This window comes from Callospermophilus lateralis, chromosome 1 (genome assembly GCF_048772815.1).
Source record: "Callospermophilus lateralis isolate mCalLat2 chromosome 1, mCalLat2.hap1, whole genome shotgun sequence".
Lineage (NCBI taxonomy): Eukaryota > Metazoa > Chordata > Mammalia > Rodentia > Sciuridae > Callospermophilus > Callospermophilus lateralis.
The window spans coordinates 126,376,247-126,395,595 of record NC_135305.1 but is presented as its reverse complement, the minus strand read 5'-3'; the positions used below and the strand labels follow the sequence as shown (position 1 = coordinate 126,395,595).

Below are 19,349 nucleotides of genomic sequence, written 5' to 3'. Positions count from 1 at the left end.
CAAGAGCCAGAGATACCTTTTTCTTTGGTTCCTGTACAGCTCCTCTGACCTTAAGGGGAGAGAGAGAGAGAGAGAGAGAGAGAGAGAGAGAGAGAGAGAGAGAAGAGAGAGAGAGAGAGAGAGAGAGAGAGAGAACACGTGTGTATGAGTGCACGTGCTAAACCCTTTTATTGGGAGGAAGCCATTCAAATGAGGCAAGGGATCAGGTTTCAGGGGGTTGAGTCTAGCTTCCTGATGTCTGCTGTCAGCAGGTTGATTGACATCTAGGAAGGCCATACCCAAAGGCAGAACAAGAGACAGGTACACACAAAGTGTTTCCATGGAACATTCTATCCCAAACAGGGCAAAGGGGTAATATCACAAAGGAACAGGTGAGTGTAGCTCAATCCATGGGGCGACACACCTATGTCTGAAGACACATCCTCAAACTTCCGGGACTGGGGCAATGTCCAGGTAGTGACAAAGCCTCTCCACTCCAGGACTGAGAACACAAATGCATTCAGAGTGGCCTCCCACATGCTTGAACCTCATGGAATATATTATTAAAGCCTGAAGGGCCTTGGAGAGGGTAATAGCAGAGCCTTTGTGAAGGAGCTTGCTGGGGAATTTGAAGGAACCTAGTGAAATTCCATGGAACACGGAGAAAATGGGACTTTGTTTTGTAGATGTAAAATGGAAAATTTACCTGAAAGGAAAGTGACCATGATACTTGGAGCGACCAAGAGATCTTTATTGTGGCGATGTTTGATAGATAGGAGAAAGAGGAGGAGAGAGAGAGAAAAGGTGGGGGAGATGTTATGCCAGATTCATGGGACCCCAATAGACCTCCAGGAGCTGAATCCGATGCAATCACACAAGAGTCTTTATTGCAAGCTCGAGCCTGGACTCACAACCGCTCCGTTGCAGCGGTCCCAGGGAGTGAGCCCCGGTCCTTTATTCAGTGAGATTTTATAGGTTTTGGGGGGATACTCTATGCATCACTACATCACACAGCAAATCATTCCATCCCACGGGAAAATCAAACCACAACTCTTAACATTGATTAGCACATTCAATGGCGGGAAAAAGATGGGTAGGGGTGATTAGTTAGTACAAGAAGGGCATTCTTTTGAACTGATTGGTTTAGGCCATGAGGGGTGTATGTGCTGAACTACATGGTTTCCCAACATGTTATCAACCACCATAAACTACTTGGGGGTCATCTGGCATTCCAGGTATTTTCCCTGTCTCATGCTGATTGGAGGTTGCTAGGGGGGGTTGCTATGGGTCCTTACCTAGCCTAACTGAGTCAGGGACACGTGGCGCCACAGACTTCTCCTCTTATTTACAGACAAACAACTCAGCTGGGTGGGTTTTTCCAAGGACAAGGGTCATGTCCCCTTCCTTGGACAGGCTTTGCTCTGAGGTAGAGGCTGGTTTCTCAAAAATGGAGTCACATTAGTTTCTCAGAGCAAAGCAAGAGAGAGAGGAGAGAGTGAGAGAGAATCAGAGAGAGAGAGAGAGATGGGGAGGGGCCCAGCAAGAGAGAGTTTTTATAGCCAAAATCTAATGGGGTGTTTGGGTCTGCAAATTGCCTTGTTGGCGTACAGTGATTGGATCATACAGTAGTTGCTAAGGGTGTCATCTTCTGCCTTCAGGCAGACCGGGCAGGGGTCAGACATGGGTGGGTGTTGGTTGCACCAGATGGGTGGGGGCTGAGTGTTCAGACTTGAGGCAAACAAGTGATCATGAACCAAACGGATGGGGGGTCAAGTGTCCAGGCTACCCTGCAGCTTAGCCTTCTCCACAACTAACATTACCTACTGACCTCTAATGTTGTAGATAAGTGAGTTTTAAACAATGTATTCAGGACACTACCTGGCTTTCTCCATGCGTATAACAAAATCAGAGCAAGGAGAAACTAAAACTGAGCTATTACATGGAGGAAATGTCTTTCTTGCTTTCTCAGCAAAAGCAAGGTCCTCAGAAAAAAGATGAAATGCAGGGCAGGCTATAATATGATTAGGTGCGATTTCAGATGGATTCAGAGGTGCCTAATGAACACCTTCAAACAAATACAGGCCTTCTGAGGGCATGCTTCTGTGGAACCTCTTGCAAACAACAGAGCCATTAAGAATTAATTTTTTTCTTCAGTGCTGGGCATGGAAGGCAACTTAAGGCCTTCTGCATGTTAAGCAAGTGCTTTACCGCTGAGCTACATCCTTAATGAGAGCTGCTGTGTGTTTCAAGGGTATGCCCCCACTAAACACAGCCCAAGGTACAGAAACAAAGACATTTATCAGGAGCTGGGGCTGGGGTCAGCAGTAGCACACTTGTTTGGCATGTGTGAGGCACTAGGTTTATAAATAAATAAAGGCCTATCAACAACCCCCCCCCCCCAAAAAAAAAGACATTTATCAGGAGGTAGTTTTCGCCTAAAGCAGTCGCCCACGGCCCCCTTCCTCCCACAGCCCCCCCATTACCCCAAGCTCCTCCCACAGCCCCTCATCTTCTCCAGGCTCCCGCCACGGCCCCCCCATCTTCTCCAGGCTCCTTCCAAAGGCTCCTCCCACGGTCCTCCAGCTCCCACAGCTTCACCGACCGGCTGCTCCTACAGCTGCTCCCACCGTTCCACCCACGGGCTCTCCCACGGACTCTCCCACGGGCTTCTCTCAGGGGCTTCCCCCACGCGCGCTTTTCTGGGGCGTCTGCGTATCGGACGGGACGCGCGTCCCGCAGAGCACACTGGGAGCGGTAGTTCTGCGCGACACTCCATCGCGCACGCGCTCTCTGCCGCGCCGCCCTGCTCTTTGTCCTTCGCTGCCCGGAGGCGTGCGCGCTGGTCGCTGTCTCCTTGGGGCCTCGGTGGCCGGCGCTGGGCTGCGTATTTCTGCGTCTGGTTGGGCGGCGCGACGATGTTGAGGGATCCGGGCGACGAGCCGGCTGAGGGGAGGTGGTGTCTGCGACCGGCGGCAGGGCCGGGCGGGAGCGCGGGCGAGAATCCGGGGGCGAGTCCGGGGGCGCGCGGCGGGGCGGGGCGGGAATGCGGGCGGGAGCCGGGGGCGCGCGGAGGCCGGGCTTAGTCGCGGGCGGCCGCTGCGCTCTGTAGGTGACCTGGCAGAGGCTGACCCTGGCGGGCCCTTCTTGGGCTGAAGCCGGCTCTGGGTTTGATACTGGCTTCCCTTTTCATGGAATAGAATTTTGCCGTTGTGAAACCTGCTGCTGACTATGCCTTTGTTTCAGTCGGTGGTGCTGGTCTGACACCACTCTGCTGGCAGGTTGTTTTGTTGAAGTCAAGGACTTAATTCAGGATGTGTGCTTTTATCAGTTATGATAAATATGAAATGTGTGATGGGTTTAATGTTTTAATAAACATTAAAAAGAGCGTTATTCCTGATACATGACCGAAGGTAGTCGCCTTGGTGCCTTTATAGTCAGCAAACGTAGGTACGCTTTTTAATGCGTCTTACCTTTTTATATTTACTAAAAAAAAAAAACAAAAAAACAAGATTGAGAACATGCTGCTTTAAGTCATAACGGCATATCATTGCTATCTTTCTTTAACGTTTTGTTGAAAGTGGGGAATTTAAACTTACTCCAGGAGTTCTCATCAGGCTCCTGATGACTTGTCTGTTTCTCTTGCTTTTGTTCCTAGTCTGTCGAGGAGATACCAGTTCTGTATATGGGACTGTGTTGCACCTGTGCCCTGAGTGTAGACAGAGCAGAGAAGGCCTTTGCCTACTCCACCCCTCTGTTTTGCGGTGGGTGATCACAGGCTCTGAACAGGAACTGCATAGGTCCAGGGCCCAGGTGTGAGGCTTCCTGGCATCGTGGTACATGTTGGGAAAGAGGTGAACCTCTTTGTTACACACACACGCTCACACTCTCTTTCTCTCTCTCACCAGAGATTGAACCTAGGCATCCTCTACCACTGAGCTACATCCCGGTATCCAGGTCCTTTTTTGCTTTGAAATAGGGTTTTTCCCAAGTCTGTGAGGCTGGTGTCAAACTTGCAATGGATCCTCCTGCCTCAGATTGCTGACTCCCAAATCTCTGGGATTCAAAGTGCCTGTCTCCTTGCTGTTCTCTGTACTGGGTTTTCTGCACTGGGTTTTGTGGGGAAAAGTCATCTGGTGCATGGCAAGTAAGTTACTTTTTCTTCTCTGCCTTTCTTTGATATTCTCTTAGAATTCGAAGAAGCCTGGAACTGTAGGATGAAAATGCAAGTTGCCCCTCCCTTTCAAAGATGCACGTGAGAGCTGCTATCACAGGGAGCAATGTAGTGTTGGAAGGAAACTGCCACAGTGAAAAAATGAAGCCAATGAAGTTAAAATGAGCCACATTCTGCAGTGAGGGGGTAAGTGAGGACTGACTATCAGAGAGTTACAAATATCAGACACCCCCCTCTCCCAGTACTGGGGGGATTGAACCCAGAGCCTCATTTTGTTATTTTGAGACAGCATATTGCTGAGTTGTCCAGGCTGCCTCAACTTGTGATCCTCTTGCTTCAGCCTCCTGAGTAGCTGGGATTACAGGTGTGTGTGACCACACCTAGTTTTAGAAATATTTTAAAACTACCCAGATTGCTTATCACATCCCTTTCACCTGAAATTCTCAGAGATCTTTGATATTCTCTGCATGAAATCTAACTCATTTTCACGTATCTCTCCTTTTGACAAATTCTCAGTGAAATCTGACTAACCTTCACCAAGTAGACTTTTACAAGCTTATAAAGGAAGTTGAAATTACACTGTGAATTCAGCTATCTTCGAAGAAGATGATTTGAATGATAAAGAGATTTATTGTTTACGTTGTCATAATTTTATTCTGTGAAACTAAGTGAAAGCATAATGCAAAGAAAATTAGGTTTCTTTTGGAGTATCTTCTTGGTTCATGGTATATATGTGTGTGTGTTCACACGTACGGGCTATAATTTCCTAATTTCTCAGAGATTTTGCTTATTTTTGTACCTGGGATTGAATCTGGGACTTTGTGCATTAGCAGTCTACCACTGGTCTACATCTTGACACTTTTTATTCTATTTGAGACATGGTCTTACCAAGTTGCCCAGGCTGGCTTTGAATTTATGATCTTCCTTTCTTGGCTTCTCAAGTAGCTGGGATTACAGCTGTAAACCACAGTGACCTGCTAAGTTGTTTCCTCCCCTCCTTCTCCTCCTCCTGTTCTTCCTTCCTCTTCTTCCTCTTCCTCCCCCTCCCTTTCCTCTCTTCTCCCCCCCCCCCCTTCCTTCCTTTCTTCTTTTTTTGATGATACTGGAGATTGAACCCAGGGCCTCTCACATGTTAGGCAAGCCCTCTACCACCAAGCTATATCCCTAGCTTCCTCAATCTCTTAAGAATGTTATCTGTAGCCAGTGTGGTGACAGATGTCTGTAATTCCAGCTACTGGGGTCGGGGTGGGGCAGCTGAGGCAGGAGGATTCCAAGTTTGAGGTTAACTTCAGCAACTTAGTGAGACACAGTCTCAAAATTAGTTCAGAGGTAGAACACCCCTGGGTTCAGTCTCTGGTACCACCACATAAATAAATAAATAAATAAATAAATAAAAATAAATAATAAAATAAAAAAATAGTGGCTAGATTAGCAGTAGGAGTTACTTGTAATGTTTTTCTTGTGTACATTTAAAAATGTTGTCATAATTTTACTTTTGCAACGATAGTTACTGCTAATATTTGTTTAATAGTAACTGCTAGTTGCTGGTCTCAAATGCATGTGTTATCACAGTTTAGGATATAAATAAGTTGCTTCTATAACTGAGAGAAATCTGTCCTCCTGAGGTGGCACTGAAATTTGGGTCACAAAAAGATATGTAAATGAAGAGCTTTTTTTTTTTTTTAATTTTTTTTAGTTGTCAATGGACCTTTGTTTTATATACTTATTTTATTTTTATTTTTATTCTAATATGTATGACAGCAGAGTGTATTACAATTCATATTACACATATAGAGCACAATTTTTCATCTCTGGTTGTATACAGAGTATATTCACACCATTCATGCCTTCATGTATGTACTTATGGTAATGATATCCATCTCATTCCACCATCTTTTTTACCCCCTTGCCTTCCCTTCCTCTCCCACCCCTTTTCCCTATCTAGAGTTTGTCTAATCTTCCCATGCTCCCGATCCCAACCTTATTATGAATTAGCTTCCTTATATCAGAGAAAATATTCAGCATTTTGTTTTTTGGAATTGGCTAAATTCACTTATCATTATATTCTCCAACTCCATCCACATACCTGCAAATGCCATGATTTTATTCTCTTTTATTGCTGAGTAATGTTTCATTGTGTATATATACCACATTTTCTTTATCCATTTATCTGCTAAAGGGCATCTAGGTTGGTTCCACAGCTTAGCTATTGTTCATTGTGCTGCTATAAACATTGATGTGGTTGTTTTACTATAGTATGCTGATTTTAAGTCCTTTGGGTATAGACCAAGGAGTGGGATAGCTGGGTCAAATCGTGGTTCCATTCCCAGCTTTCCAAGGAATCTCCATATTGCTTTTCATATTGGTTGCACCAATTTGCAGTCCCACCAGCAATATATGAGTGTGCCTTTTTCCCCACATCCTTGCCAACACTTATTGTTGTTTGTATTCTTAATAGCTGCCATCCTGACTGGAGTGAGATGAAATCTTAGAATAGTTTTGATTTGCTTTCTCTAATTGCTAGAGATGATGAACATTTTTTCATATATTTGTTGATCGATTGTATATCTTCTTCTGAGAAGTGTCTATTCAGTTCCTTGGCCCATTTGTTGATTGGGCTATTTGATTTCTTGGTATTTAGCTTTTTGAGTTCTTTATATATTCTAGAGCTTAGAGTTCTATCTGATGTGCAAGTGGTAAAAATTTGCTCCCAAAATGTAGGCTCTCTCTTCACCTCATTGATAGTTTCTTTTGCTGAGAAGCTTTTTAATTTGAATCCATCCCATTTATTGATTTTTAATTCTTCTGCTATAGGAGTCTTATTAAAGAAGTTAGGGCCTAATCCCACATGATGGATATTAGGATCTACTTTTTCTTCTGATAGGCACAGTATCTCTGGTTTAATTCCTAGGTCCTTGATCCAGTTTGAATTGAATTTTGTGTATGGTGATAGATAGGGGTTTAATTTCATTTTGTTGCATATGGATTTTTGAGAATTGAACCCAGTGCCTCACACATGTCAGGCAATTGATCTACCATGGAGCCACAACCCCAGCCTTTTTGTTTGTTTTTGTTGCTGTTTGTCTACCAGGGATTGAATCCAGGGGCAATTAACTACTGACCTACATCCCCAGCTCATTTTTTCTTTATTCTTTTTTTTTAAATTTTTATTATTGATGGATATTTATTTATTTATTTACTTATATGTGGTACTGAGAATTGAATTCAGTGCCTCACACATGCTAGGCAAGCACTCTACTACTCAGTCACAACCCCAGCCCCATATTTTTTCTTTTGAGACAGTGTCTCATAAGTTTCTCATGGCCTTGCTAAATTGCTGAGGCTGGCTTTGAACTTATTACCCTCCAGCCTCACTCTTCTGAGCCACTGGGATTATAGGCAAGATGTTGCTTCTTTTTTTTTTAAATGTCTGGTAACATTTTTTATTTTTACTTTTGTAGTTGCAGAGGGACAACATACATTTATTTTATTTGTTTATTTTTATGTGGTGCTGAGAATTGAATCCAGTGTCTCACACGTGCTAGCAAGTACTCTGTCACTGAGATACAGCCCCTGTCCCCCTTTTAAGATGATTTAGGAGTGATGCAGTTTTTGTGGGAATAAGTGACAGAATGTGTGCATGGAAAGAAGAGCTAATTCCAGAATTTATGGTGTATGTATGTATACATAACTACATAAATATACACAAATGACAAATGATGTGATGATATTAGTGGTAAATACCTTGAACACAATTGAAAGGAGAGAAGACATTGTAATTCTCCTTTTTTTTTTTTTCAAATTTGTTACTGGGAATTGAACCCCAGGGCACTTTACCACTGAGCCACATCCACTGTCATTTTGTTTTATATAAAATGGGGACTATATTAAATTCCTTACAGGGTTGTCCATGAGAATTGAAAACTGTCCTGCGTATTGTCTTATGTGTAGGAAGCACCAGTGTGTTAGTTGTTACTGTTACAAGGCCCCCTTGTCTTCATCTTACCTCTCATTTGTCAGTCTGTGTCTGCTTTATCCTTACCAGTTAGGCTCAGAAGGCAAGAAAGGAAAAAAAAAATGAAGGAATAGTAAGTGTAAGAACCATAATAAATGTGTGTTGAATTTATCAGGAAAAAGGTTATTTGAATCAAACAACAGGTCTGAGCTCTGAGCTATTGGGCTAAACAATGCTGAAATTTTAAATGTAATTGCATGAAGGATGACAGAAACTCACAAAGGAGTACTGATGCCACCAGAGAGGTGAATGGTAAGGCAGAAAGCATCTGGCCTCCAGAAGCATGTGGCCTCTGTGCAGACCTCAACAGAATCACAGGAGCTGGAGAGTATAACACTTTTCCTTCAGAAACTGATAATCAGCTATAGACAAAATAAAGGAATGCAGGAAGAATATGGAGGATTTTAAGGGACACTATGGCTCAGGTAAAGTTCACTTTTGTAAAACTCAGGTAGCCAATAAAGGGAAGGAATTGATTAAGACTGAGATCTGGGGGCTGAGGTTGTGGCTCAGTGGTAGAGCGCTTGCCTTGCATGTGTGGGGCACTGGGTTTGATCCTCAGCACCACATAAATAAATAAAATAAATAAAATAAAGGTATTGAGTTCGTCTACAACTAATCGTTTAAAAAATAAAAGACTGAGATCTGTTTTAATTTAAGTCACATAAGCTTTGAAAATTTTTATCTGACTAAAACAGAGTTATCTTTTTTGCTTTAAAGGATTTTTAAAAGTGATTTGCACATTGGTGTCCACAGTGAATTTTAAATTAAACTCAGAATTATTTTAATTATGATACTTGTTGTCTGTTTGTGAAGACACAGACTTGTGATGTATTTTACTATGTGCTGCTTGTGTTCCTGAGAAGCTTATTTGAACTATATAGCAAACACACCTGGCTTTACATATCATACATTCCTAGTTTCTAAAAGAGGAAGAAAATATTTGTGCAAAGTATGACATAGACTAACTAAAAAGAATGCATTTGGTGAACATCCCAGTTGAAGTGCATTTGTCTCTGCGTCCATAGATCCTGGATCCCCGCCATTAAGCCTGCTCATGTGAACTAAGGGAGGAGTTCCTGTAGCTAGAGATCACTCACAGTGTAGAAGACCTTGCCAAGACCTTACCCCAGATTTTGGGGCAGAGGCAGAAGAGACCAGAGCAGAACAGATCTCACACTTGTGAATCCTCTTGCATAGGCAACTGAAAATGACCACAGTACAGGTGAGTTGATGGTTCATTCCTCATTATTTTTCCAGGGGGTTAGAAGAGGTATGCAAGTGTTCCATAAAAAGAAAAGTATGAGTAGTGAAGAAATCAGGAGGGAAATAGTCTCAGAATAGAAGCTTGGGATTGGGGTAAAATTGGACTGGTGCCTTCAGAAGGTCTTAAGGTTTTAATATTTATAAGCTATAGTGTCCCATTTGATTATTGGGTTTGGACTGCAAAATTGGCTCTCACATTTTTAAATACTTTTTATTTATTTTAATTAGGTATATATGACAGCGGAATGCATTTTGATTCATTTTTGTATACAATTGTAGCACAACTTTTCATTTCTCTGGTTACACAAGATGTAGTGTCACACCACATGTGCAGACATACATGTACCTAGGTTAATGATGTTCGTCTTGTTCCACCATCTTTCCTGCCCCCATGCCTCCTCCCCACCTTTCCCTCCCCTTTGCACAATCATATTTCTTCCATTTTTCCCATGCCCCACCTCATTATGGATCAGCATCCACTTATCAGAGAGAACATTTGGCTTTTGTTTTTTTGGGGATTGGCTTACTTCAGTTACCATGATATTCTCCAGCTCTGACCATTTACCTGAAAATGCCATAATTTTATTATCTTTTAATGCTGAGTAATATTTAATTGTGTATATATATCACATTTTCTTTATCCATTCATTTGCTGAAGGGCATCTATTGTGCTTCTATAAACATTGATGTGGCTGTTTTACTATAGTATGCTGATTTTAAGTCCTTTGGGTATAGACCAGGGAGTGGGATAGCTGGGTCAAATCGTGGTTCCATTCCCAGCTTTCCAAGGAATCTCCATATTGCTTTTCATATTGGTTGCACCAATTTGCAGTCCCACCAGCAATATATGAGTGTGCCTTTTTCCCCACATCCTTACCAACACTTATTGTTGTTTGTATTCTTAATAGCTGCCATCCTGACTGGAGTGAGATGAAATCTTAGAATAGTTTTGATTTGCTTTCTCTAATTGCTAGAGATGATGAACATTTTTTCATATATTTGTTGATCAATTGTATATCTTCTTCTGAGAAGTGTATTCAGTTCCTTGGCCCATTTGTTGATAGGGTTGTTTGTTTTTTTTGGTGTTAAGTTTTTGAGTTCTTCATACATTCTAGAGCTTAGAGTTCTATCTGATGTGCAAGTGGTAAAAATTTGTTCCCAAAATGTAGGCTCTCTCTTCACCTCATTGATAGTTTCTTTTGCTGAGAAGAAGCTTTTTAGTTTGAATCCATCCCATGTATTAATTCTTGATTTTATTTCTTGCGTTTTAGGAATCTTATTAAGGATGTTGAAGCCTAATTCAACATTATGAATATTTGGGCCTACTTTTTCCTCTATTAGTTGCAGGGTCTCTGGTCTAATTCTTAGGTCCTTGATCCACTTTGAGTTGAGTTTTGTGTATGGTAAGAAATAGGCATTTAGTTTCATTTTTGCTTCATATAGTTTTCTAGTTTTCCCACTACCATTTGTTGAAGAGGCTATCTTTTCTCCAATGTATGTTTTTGGCTCCTTTTAGTAGTATGAGACAACTGTATTTATGTGGGTTTATCTCTGTGTTTTCTATTCTGTACCATTGATATACAAGTCTATTTTGCTGCCAATACCATGCCTTTTTGTTACTATAGCTCTGTAGTATAGTTTAAGGTCTGGTATTGTGATGCCTCCTGCTTCACTCTTGCCAAGGAGTACATTGGTTATTCTGAGTCTCTTATTTTTCTAAATGAATTTCATGATTGCTTTATTTGTTTCTATAAAGAATGACATTGGGATTTTAATTGGGATTGTATTGAATCTGTATAGCGCTTTGAATATTATGGCCATTTTGTGTGTGTGTGTGTGTGTGTGTGTGTGTGTGTATAATTATATATATATATTTTTTTTTTCAAAAAAATGGCCATACTATATAATTTTTTTTTTTCTTTTTTTGTACTGGGGATTGAACTCAAGGGCAGTCAACCACTGAGCTATATTCCCAGTCCAATTTTGTATTTTATTAGAGCCAGGATCTCACTAGGTTGCTTAGCGCCTCACTGTTGCTGATGCTGGCTTTGAACATGCAATCCTTCTCTCTCAATCTCCCAAGCCATTGGGATTACAGGTGTGTGCCACCACTCCTGGCTCTGTTTTGACAATATGAATTTTTCTTATCCAAGGGCATAGGAGATCTTTTCGTCTTCTAAAGTCTTGTTCAATTTCTTTCTTTAGTATTCTGTGGTTTTGATTGTAGAAGTCTTTTACCTCTTTTCTTAAGTTGATTTCCAAGTATTTTATTTTATTTTATGTTTGAGGCTATTGTGAATGGGGTAGTTTTCCTAATTTCTCTTTCGGAGGATTAATCACTGATGTATAGAAATGCATTTGATTTATGGGTATTGATTTTATTTCCTGGTACTCTGCTGAATTCATTTATTAATTCTAGAAGTTTCTGGTGGAGTTTTTTGGGTCCTCTAAGTATAGAATCATTTCTTCAGCAAATAATGATAGTTTGAGTTCTTCTTTTTCTATTTGTATCCCTCTAATTTCTTTTGTCTGTTTAATTGCTCTGGCTAGAGTTTCAAGAGCTTTGTTGAATAGAAGTCATAAAAGAGGGCATCCCTGCCTTCTTGGCTCTCAAATTTTTGACAGTTATAATGATATGTGAATGTTGATATAAGTTGCACTATTCAAAGGGAAAAGCAAACTGATCATAGAAAGTATTTCTTGATCATTAGGTTTCTGTTTTTTTTTTTTTTCCTTGATGAAGAATTTAAATAAATAATATCATGGGTATTGTTCTCAATAGAAACAGTGTAGTAAATGCACGTGGGTGCTTTGCTTTATTCTGAGGGACTGAGTTAAACCCAGGCCTTTCACGTTAGGCACATACTCTATTGCAGAGCTACATCCCCAGCCTAAAATCCACACTCAGAGTGTGATTGGAGGTCAGAATGCCAAAGTGGGACTTAGTGAGTGATGACTGTAAGTGCTGGAGATCCGCCCAGGGCCTGTGCATGCTGGGATGCATTCTGCCATAGCTACATCCCCAGCCAACCATAATTATTAGTTCATTTGCCCTTTTATATTGTAAAGCCCAATTCATATGAAATGCATATAAATGTAAAACTATTTAATGAATTATTATCAAGTGGTTATGCATGAAATCACCTCTTAGGTCCAGGAATAAAATATTCCTACCCCAATGAGGATTTGCCTGTACCCTCTCCCAATTAGCCTGTGATGCTACTTTCTTACATCTTCATTGGGTTTGAGAACAAGGGTCTGCTGGCCTTGTAAAGTGATTGTGAAGTTTGCTCTCTTTCTATGTTCTCTGAAAAAATTTGAGACCATTTTATTTATCCTTTAAATGTTTGGAAGAATGGAAGAATTCACCATGGAAGCCACCTAGATCTTGAGTTTACTTTGAAGGAGGGTTCTAAATTGTGGGGTCAATTCTTTAACAATTATAGGCTTAATTCAGATTTTGTTTCTTTTTTTTTTTTTTTAATTTTATTTTTTTATTGGTTATTCAAAACATTACAAAGATTGCAGAATCACATCGGTTACACATCCACATTTTTACATAATACCTTAATAGCAACTGTTGTATTCTGCTACCTTTCCTATCCTCTACTATCCCCCCTCCCCTCCCCTCCCATCTTCTCTCCTTATTTTTTTCCCATTCCCCTCACAAACTCTTATATGTAATTTTGTATAACAATGAGGGTCTCCTTCCATTTCCAAGCAATTTCCCTTTTCTCTCCCTTTCCCTCCCACTTCATGACTCTGCTTAATGTTAATCTTTTCCTCCTGCTCTTCCTCCCTGCTCTGTTCTTGGTTGCTTTCATTATATCAAAGAAGACATTTGGCATTTGTTTTTTAGGGATTGGCTAGCTTCACTTAGCATAATCTGCTCTAGTGCCATCCATTTCCCTGCAAATTCCATGATTTTGTCATTTCTTAGTGCTGCGTAGTACTCCATTGTGTATAAATGCCACATTTTTTTTATCCATTCATCTATTGAGGGGCATCGGGGTTGGTTCCACAGTCTAGCTATTGTGAATTGTGCTGCTATGAACATCGATGTGGCAGTATCCCTGTAGTACGCTCTTTTGAGGTCTTCAGGGAATAGTCCGAGAAGGGCAATAGCTGGGTCAAATGGTGGTTCCATTCCCAGCTTTCCCAGGAATCTCCATACTGCTTTCCATATTGGCCTCACCATTTTGCAGTCCCACCAGCAATGTATAAGAGTACCCTTTTCCCCACATCCTCGCCAGCACTTGTTATTGTTCGACTTCATAATGGCTGCCAATCTTACTGGAGTGAGATGGTATCTTAGGGTGGTTTTGATTTGCATTTCTCTGACTGCTAGAGATGGTGAGCATTTTTTCATGTACTTGTTGATTGATTGTATGTCCTCCTCTGAGAAGTGTCTGTTCAGGTCTTTGGCCCATTTGTTGATTGGGTTATTTGTTTTCTTATTGTTTAATTTTTTGAGTTCTTTGTATACTCTGGATATTAGGGCTCTATCTGAAGTGTGAGGAGTAAAAATTTGTTCCCATGATGTAGGCTCCCTATTTACCTCTCTTATTGTTTCTCTTGCTGAGAAAAAACTTTTTAGTTTAAGTAAGTCCCATTTGTTGATTCTTGTTTTTAACTCTTGTGCTATGGGTGTCCTATTAAGGAATTTGGAGCCCGACCCCACAATATGTAGATCGGAGCCAACCTTTTCATCTATCAGACGCATAGTCTCTGATTTGATATCAAGGTCCTTGATCCATTTTGAGTTAACTTTTGTGCATGGTGAGAGGAGGGGATTCAGTTTCATTTTATTGCATATGGATTTCCAGTTTTCCCAGCACCATTTGTTGAAGATGCTATCCTTCCTCCATTGCATGCTTTTAGCCCCTTTATCGAATATAAGATAGTTGTAATTTTGTGGATTGGTTTCTGTGTCCTCTATTCTATACCATTGGTCCACCCGCCTGTTTTGGTACCAGTACCATGCTGTTTTTGTTACTATTGCTTTGTAGTACAGTTTGAAATCTGGTATTGCTACACCTCCTGATTCACACTTCCTGCTTAGAATTGCTTTTGCTATTCTGGGTCTTTTATTTTTCCATATGAATTTCATGATTGCTTTATCTATTTCTACAAGAAATGCCGTTGGGATTTTGATTGGCATTGCATTGAACCTATAGAGAACTTTTGGTAATATTGCCATTTTGATGATGTTAGTTCTGCCTATCCATGAACAGGGTATATTTTTCCATCTTCTGAGATCTTCTTCTATTTCTCTCTTTAGGGTTCTGTAGTTTTCATTGTATAAGTCTTTCACCTCTTTTGTTAGGTTGATTCCCAAGTATTTTATTTTTTTTGAGGATATTGTGAATGGGGTAGATGTCCTCATTTCCAGTTCAGAAGATTTGTCGCTGATATACAGGAATGCCTTTGATTTATGCGTGTTGATTTTATATCCAGCCACTTTGCTGAATTCATTTATTAGCTCTAGTAGTTTCTTTGTAGACCCTTTTGTGTCTTCTAGGTATAGGATCATATCATCCGCAAATAGTGATAATTTAAGTTCTTCTTTTCCTATTTTTATGCCTTTAATTTCTTTCGTCTGTCTAATTGCTCTGGCCAGTGTTTCGAGAACTATATTGAATAGAAGTGGTGAGAGAGGGCATCCCTGTCTTGTTCCAGACAGATTTTGTTTCTTTATGTGTCATTTTGGGTATGTTGATTCTTGGGAAGTATAGCTACTTCATCTATGTTGTCTAATAAGTTTACATAAATTTATTCATGATTCAGGGTTTTTTTTTTTTTGTGAATTTTTTTTTTTTTTTTTTTTTTTTAGTTGTAGATGGACACATACCTTTGTTTATTTATTTTTTATGTGGTGTGGAGGATCGAACCCAGTGCTTCACACATGCTAGGTGAGCGCTCCATTACTGTGCCACAACCCCAGCCCCATAATATCTTTTTAACAGTTTTGCTGATATATGATCTCAAAAACATCTCCTCACTTTGATGTACAGTTGAGTGAGTTTTAAGCAAATTTTCATTGTATAACCATTGTTACAGTTCAGTTCTAGAAGATTTCCATCACCGAAGAAAATTCTGAGTGACATTTGTGGCAGTTTCCATTCCTCCTCACAGCCTGAGGCAGCTGCTAATTTGCTTACTCTGTCGATTTGCCTTTTTAGGGCATTTCATGTCAGTGGATTTATGTAATATGTAGTCTTTGTGTCTGGTGTCTTAATTAGCTTAATGCTTTTGTGGTTCATCCATGTAAGCATGTTAGAAATTCATCTTTTAGTTGACAGATTGTAGTTCCTTATATTGCTTTATCCATTCAGTAGTTGGTGGGTATTTGTATTGCTTTCTCCTCTTGTGAGCGTGCTGAAATGAACGGCCACGGGCAGGCTTCAGTGTGCACATGTGCTCTTGTTTCTCTTTGTCCATACCGAAGAGTGGCACTGTGAATTGTGCAGCAGAATCATATTTACTTTGTAGGAAGCAGCCGTGGTTCCTCGTGTCTGGGTCAGCTCACACTCCTGCCAGAGCATGGTTGCAGTTTCTCCACATCCTGTCCTTCAGGGGATGTCTTGATTATCACCATTTAGGGAATGTGAAGTGGTGTCTTACTAGGGTTTTGCTTTGTATTTCCTTCATGGCTAATGATCCTTTGTGTGTTTAGTAGCTATTCCTGTACCTTTTTTTTTTTTTTAATCTTTATTTTTTATTTATTTATTTTTATGTGGTGCTGCTGAGGATCACACCCAGGGCCTCACCCGTGTGAGGCAAGCGCTCTATGGCTGAGTCACAATCCCAGCCTTCCTGTATCTTTTTGATGAATTATATTCAGATATTCTGCCTCTATTTTAATTGGGTTGTCTTTTTATTATTCATTATAAGAGTTGTCTGGTCAAGATTTTTATCAGAAATCTGTACCCTGACCCCACCGCAGGCTGTGTTTTGTCATATCTGTTTTTTTGTGGGGGAAGAGGGTACTGGCAGTTGAACTCAGGCAGTTTACCATTGACCAGTACCCCTAGCCCTTTAAAAAAATATTTTTTAAGAATCTTCAGAAGTTGTTGCAGTAATTCACTCGCAGGTCAGCATGAGAAAGAAAGAAGAAGCAGAGCAAGCAAAGCAGCAGCAGAAAAAAAAGCCCTTTATTGTATACAAGCAATCTTTTTATAGTATTGTGAACAAAGAAGGCAGCCTTCCAACAGCAATAAATCAGGTCTTTCAGCTAATTAAACATAACATACAGAAGTTTTACTTTCTAATCAGAAGTGACCTGCTTCTCATGGCTAATCTATTCTAGGCCTGGAGCATGCTGAGCTCTGCTCTTGTTAAGAACAGATAATAAAATTTTTCTTAGCGCCCTCCTAGCCCACTTGGCAGAACATCCCGTTTGCAGGCAAGTCCTCCCAAGGACAGTAGACACCTCGTTTTCAAGCATATCCGGTGTTACCTTATCTAAACCTTGAGGGAGCCTCTTGTTTGCGAGTAGGCCCTCCCAAGGACAGCAGACACCTCGTTTTCAAGCATGTCCGCTGTTACCTATCTATACCTTGACAGAATATCCCGTTTGCAGGTAGACTCCATCAAGGACAGTAATAGTAACGCAGTCACATCTGATTCTCTATAAGAAGTGTCTCACTAAATTGCTTGAACTTGTGTTTTCTGACATTTAAATGTTTTAAATTTCATTTTATGCTTAAGTGGGATTGTAGAGTGCCATCATTTAGTGCCCTTTCCTTTCTTTCTTATAAGATGCTTTACATACTGCATCTGTGTATATTAATACCTCTGTCAGACAATGTGAAGTTTTGCCATCGGTCATCATGTGAACACCGATGAACTTGAGAGAACAGTGGCTTGTGTTTGCCCAGATCTCTACCATGGTTGTTGTTTTTCTAAGTCACTCTAGTACCATTTCCCTTCTCTTTGAGAACCTCCCACTGGTAATTCTTGTAGAACAGGTTTGTTGGGTTTGAATTATCTTAGCTTTCTTTCATAAGAAAAGTTGTTTCATCATTATTCTTGATGAATGTATATATTTTGTGGTGCTGGGGATTGAACTCAGAGCCTTGTGCATGCGAGGCAAGCTGTCTACCAACTGAGCTGTATCCCCAGCCCCCTGATGAATATTCAAGCTAGAAACAGAATTCTGTGTTTACAGGTCTCTCCTTTTTGCATTTGGAAACATTTCACTCTCTGCTGAGTTGTTCTGATCCTAACAACTCAGGAGGCTGAGGCAGGAGGATCACAAGTTCAAAGCCAGCTTCAGCAACTTAGCAAGGCTTTGTCTCAAAATAAAAAGAGTTGGGGATATGGCTTAGTGGTTAACTGTCCTTGGATTCAAGCCCCTGTACTCCCACCCCATCACCACTCCTTGAAACAAGAAATATTCCACTCCCTTCTGGTCTCAGCTTTCTAGAAACTTTCAGCTAGTTGAATTGCTGTTCCCTATGAATGATGCCATATTTTTATTTCATGAATTTATTTGTATTTGTCTATTTTGGGGTCTACTGAGCTGCGTCAGTCTAGGCTTATACCTTTTGCTGGTTTTAGGGAGCATTTGGCTGTCATCTCTGGAAATTCTTATCTGTGGTGCTGTTTTCTGTTCTGGGATATTGTGCCACTCATCTTGCTTCCCAAGCTCTGTAAATTTAGGGGTCGACTCTACTTGGGATTGAACCCTAGGGCCCTCTACACTGAGCTGCATCCACAATCTCTCTCTCTCTCTCTCTCTCTTTCTTTTTTTTCTTGAGACAGGGTCTAGCTGAGTTGTCCAGGCTGGCCTTGAACTTTTGATTCTCCTGTCTTAGCCCCCAGTATCTGGGATCACAGGTGTGCACCAAAACACCTGGCAAGCTCTGTCGGTTTTTTTTTTTTTTTTAATTGTTTTTAGATATTGATGGAGCTTTTTTTTAAAATTCATTTTTATTTATATGTAGTGCTGAGAGTCGAACCAAGTGCCTCACACATGCTAGGCAAGTACTCTGCCACTGCGCCACAACCCAGCTCCTCTGTCAGTTTTAAGTCTTTCTCCATCTGTTATTCAGAATGGATGGTTTTGTTGATTAGTCTTCAGATTCATTGACACTCTCAAGGTGAACAGTGTGCATTTGGTGACACACTTCTTGGGTTTAAAAAAAATTTTTTTTTTTAATGATAGGATTCTTTATTTTTAAGATTTGTGTTTTTCTTTGATCTCAGGAGACTAGGACAAGAATTCATCTTGTTACAGTCTCAGTCATCTTTTGAAAACGTGCCTTTGGACGTGTTATCTTCCTTTCTATAAAGTGGCTAACTGTCAGCAGTAAGACGTGTGTTCTTTTTTATTTTATCTTATTTTTTTGCAATTGCTTGATTTTATTTTACATCAGGTGGTGGGCACAAAGCAATCTTCCTTAATAAAGTTGACAATTAGCTTCATTTAGAAGATTTCTAATCATATCAAAAAGAAAGTATTCATCTTACCAATTGTTCTGTAATCCAAATAAATATACAATAGCTTGGAAAACAAAATTTAGAAACCAAAAGCCAATGTAAAAAGACAGATTAAAACAACCAGAATCATGCAGATGGCGCAGATTTAACATTTTCTTACTGCATCATCAGTGTCAGGAATCTGTCCCTTTAGCTGGCTCCATTGCTGGGATTCAAAGAAATGCTTTTATTTCCGGCTTTCATTTCACCTTCTGGATCCATCCAATATTTTCTAATATCAATTAGAACTTTCCCTTTAAAATCTTGAACCCTGAGCTGGGCATGGTGGTGCTCACCTGTAATCCCAGCAGTTCTGGGAGGGCAAGGCAGGAGGATCGTGAATTCAAAGCCAGCCTCAGTAGCTTAGCAAGACCCTGTCTCAAAATAAAATAATGAAGAAGCAGGTGATGTAGCTTGGTGGTAGAGCAGTTGCCT

General features: G+C 40.5%; 1 protein-coding gene across 2 annotated transcripts in view; it reads left to right on the top strand.

Annotated features, from left to right (window-relative positions):
• Positions 1–2,790: 2,790 nt before the first annotated feature.
• Znf84 (zinc finger protein 84) overlaps positions 2,791–19,349 on the top strand; it is a 30,833-nt gene continuing 14,274 nt past the window's right edge. The window contains exons 1-3 of one of the 2 annotated variants that reach the window (XM_076838271.2): positions 2,791–2,932; positions 4,168–4,336; positions 9,194–9,390. In XM_076838271.2, coding sequence (XP_076694386.1) covers positions 9,376–9,390 — 15 coding nt within the window. In that variant the 5' untranslated portion in view covers positions 2,791–2,932; positions 4,168–4,336; positions 9,194–9,375. Of the gene's footprint in view, positions 2,933–3,109; positions 3,741–4,167; positions 4,337–9,193; positions 9,391–19,349 lie in introns of those variants that run through there. The other variant, XM_076838281.2, reaches the window with a different exon arrangement.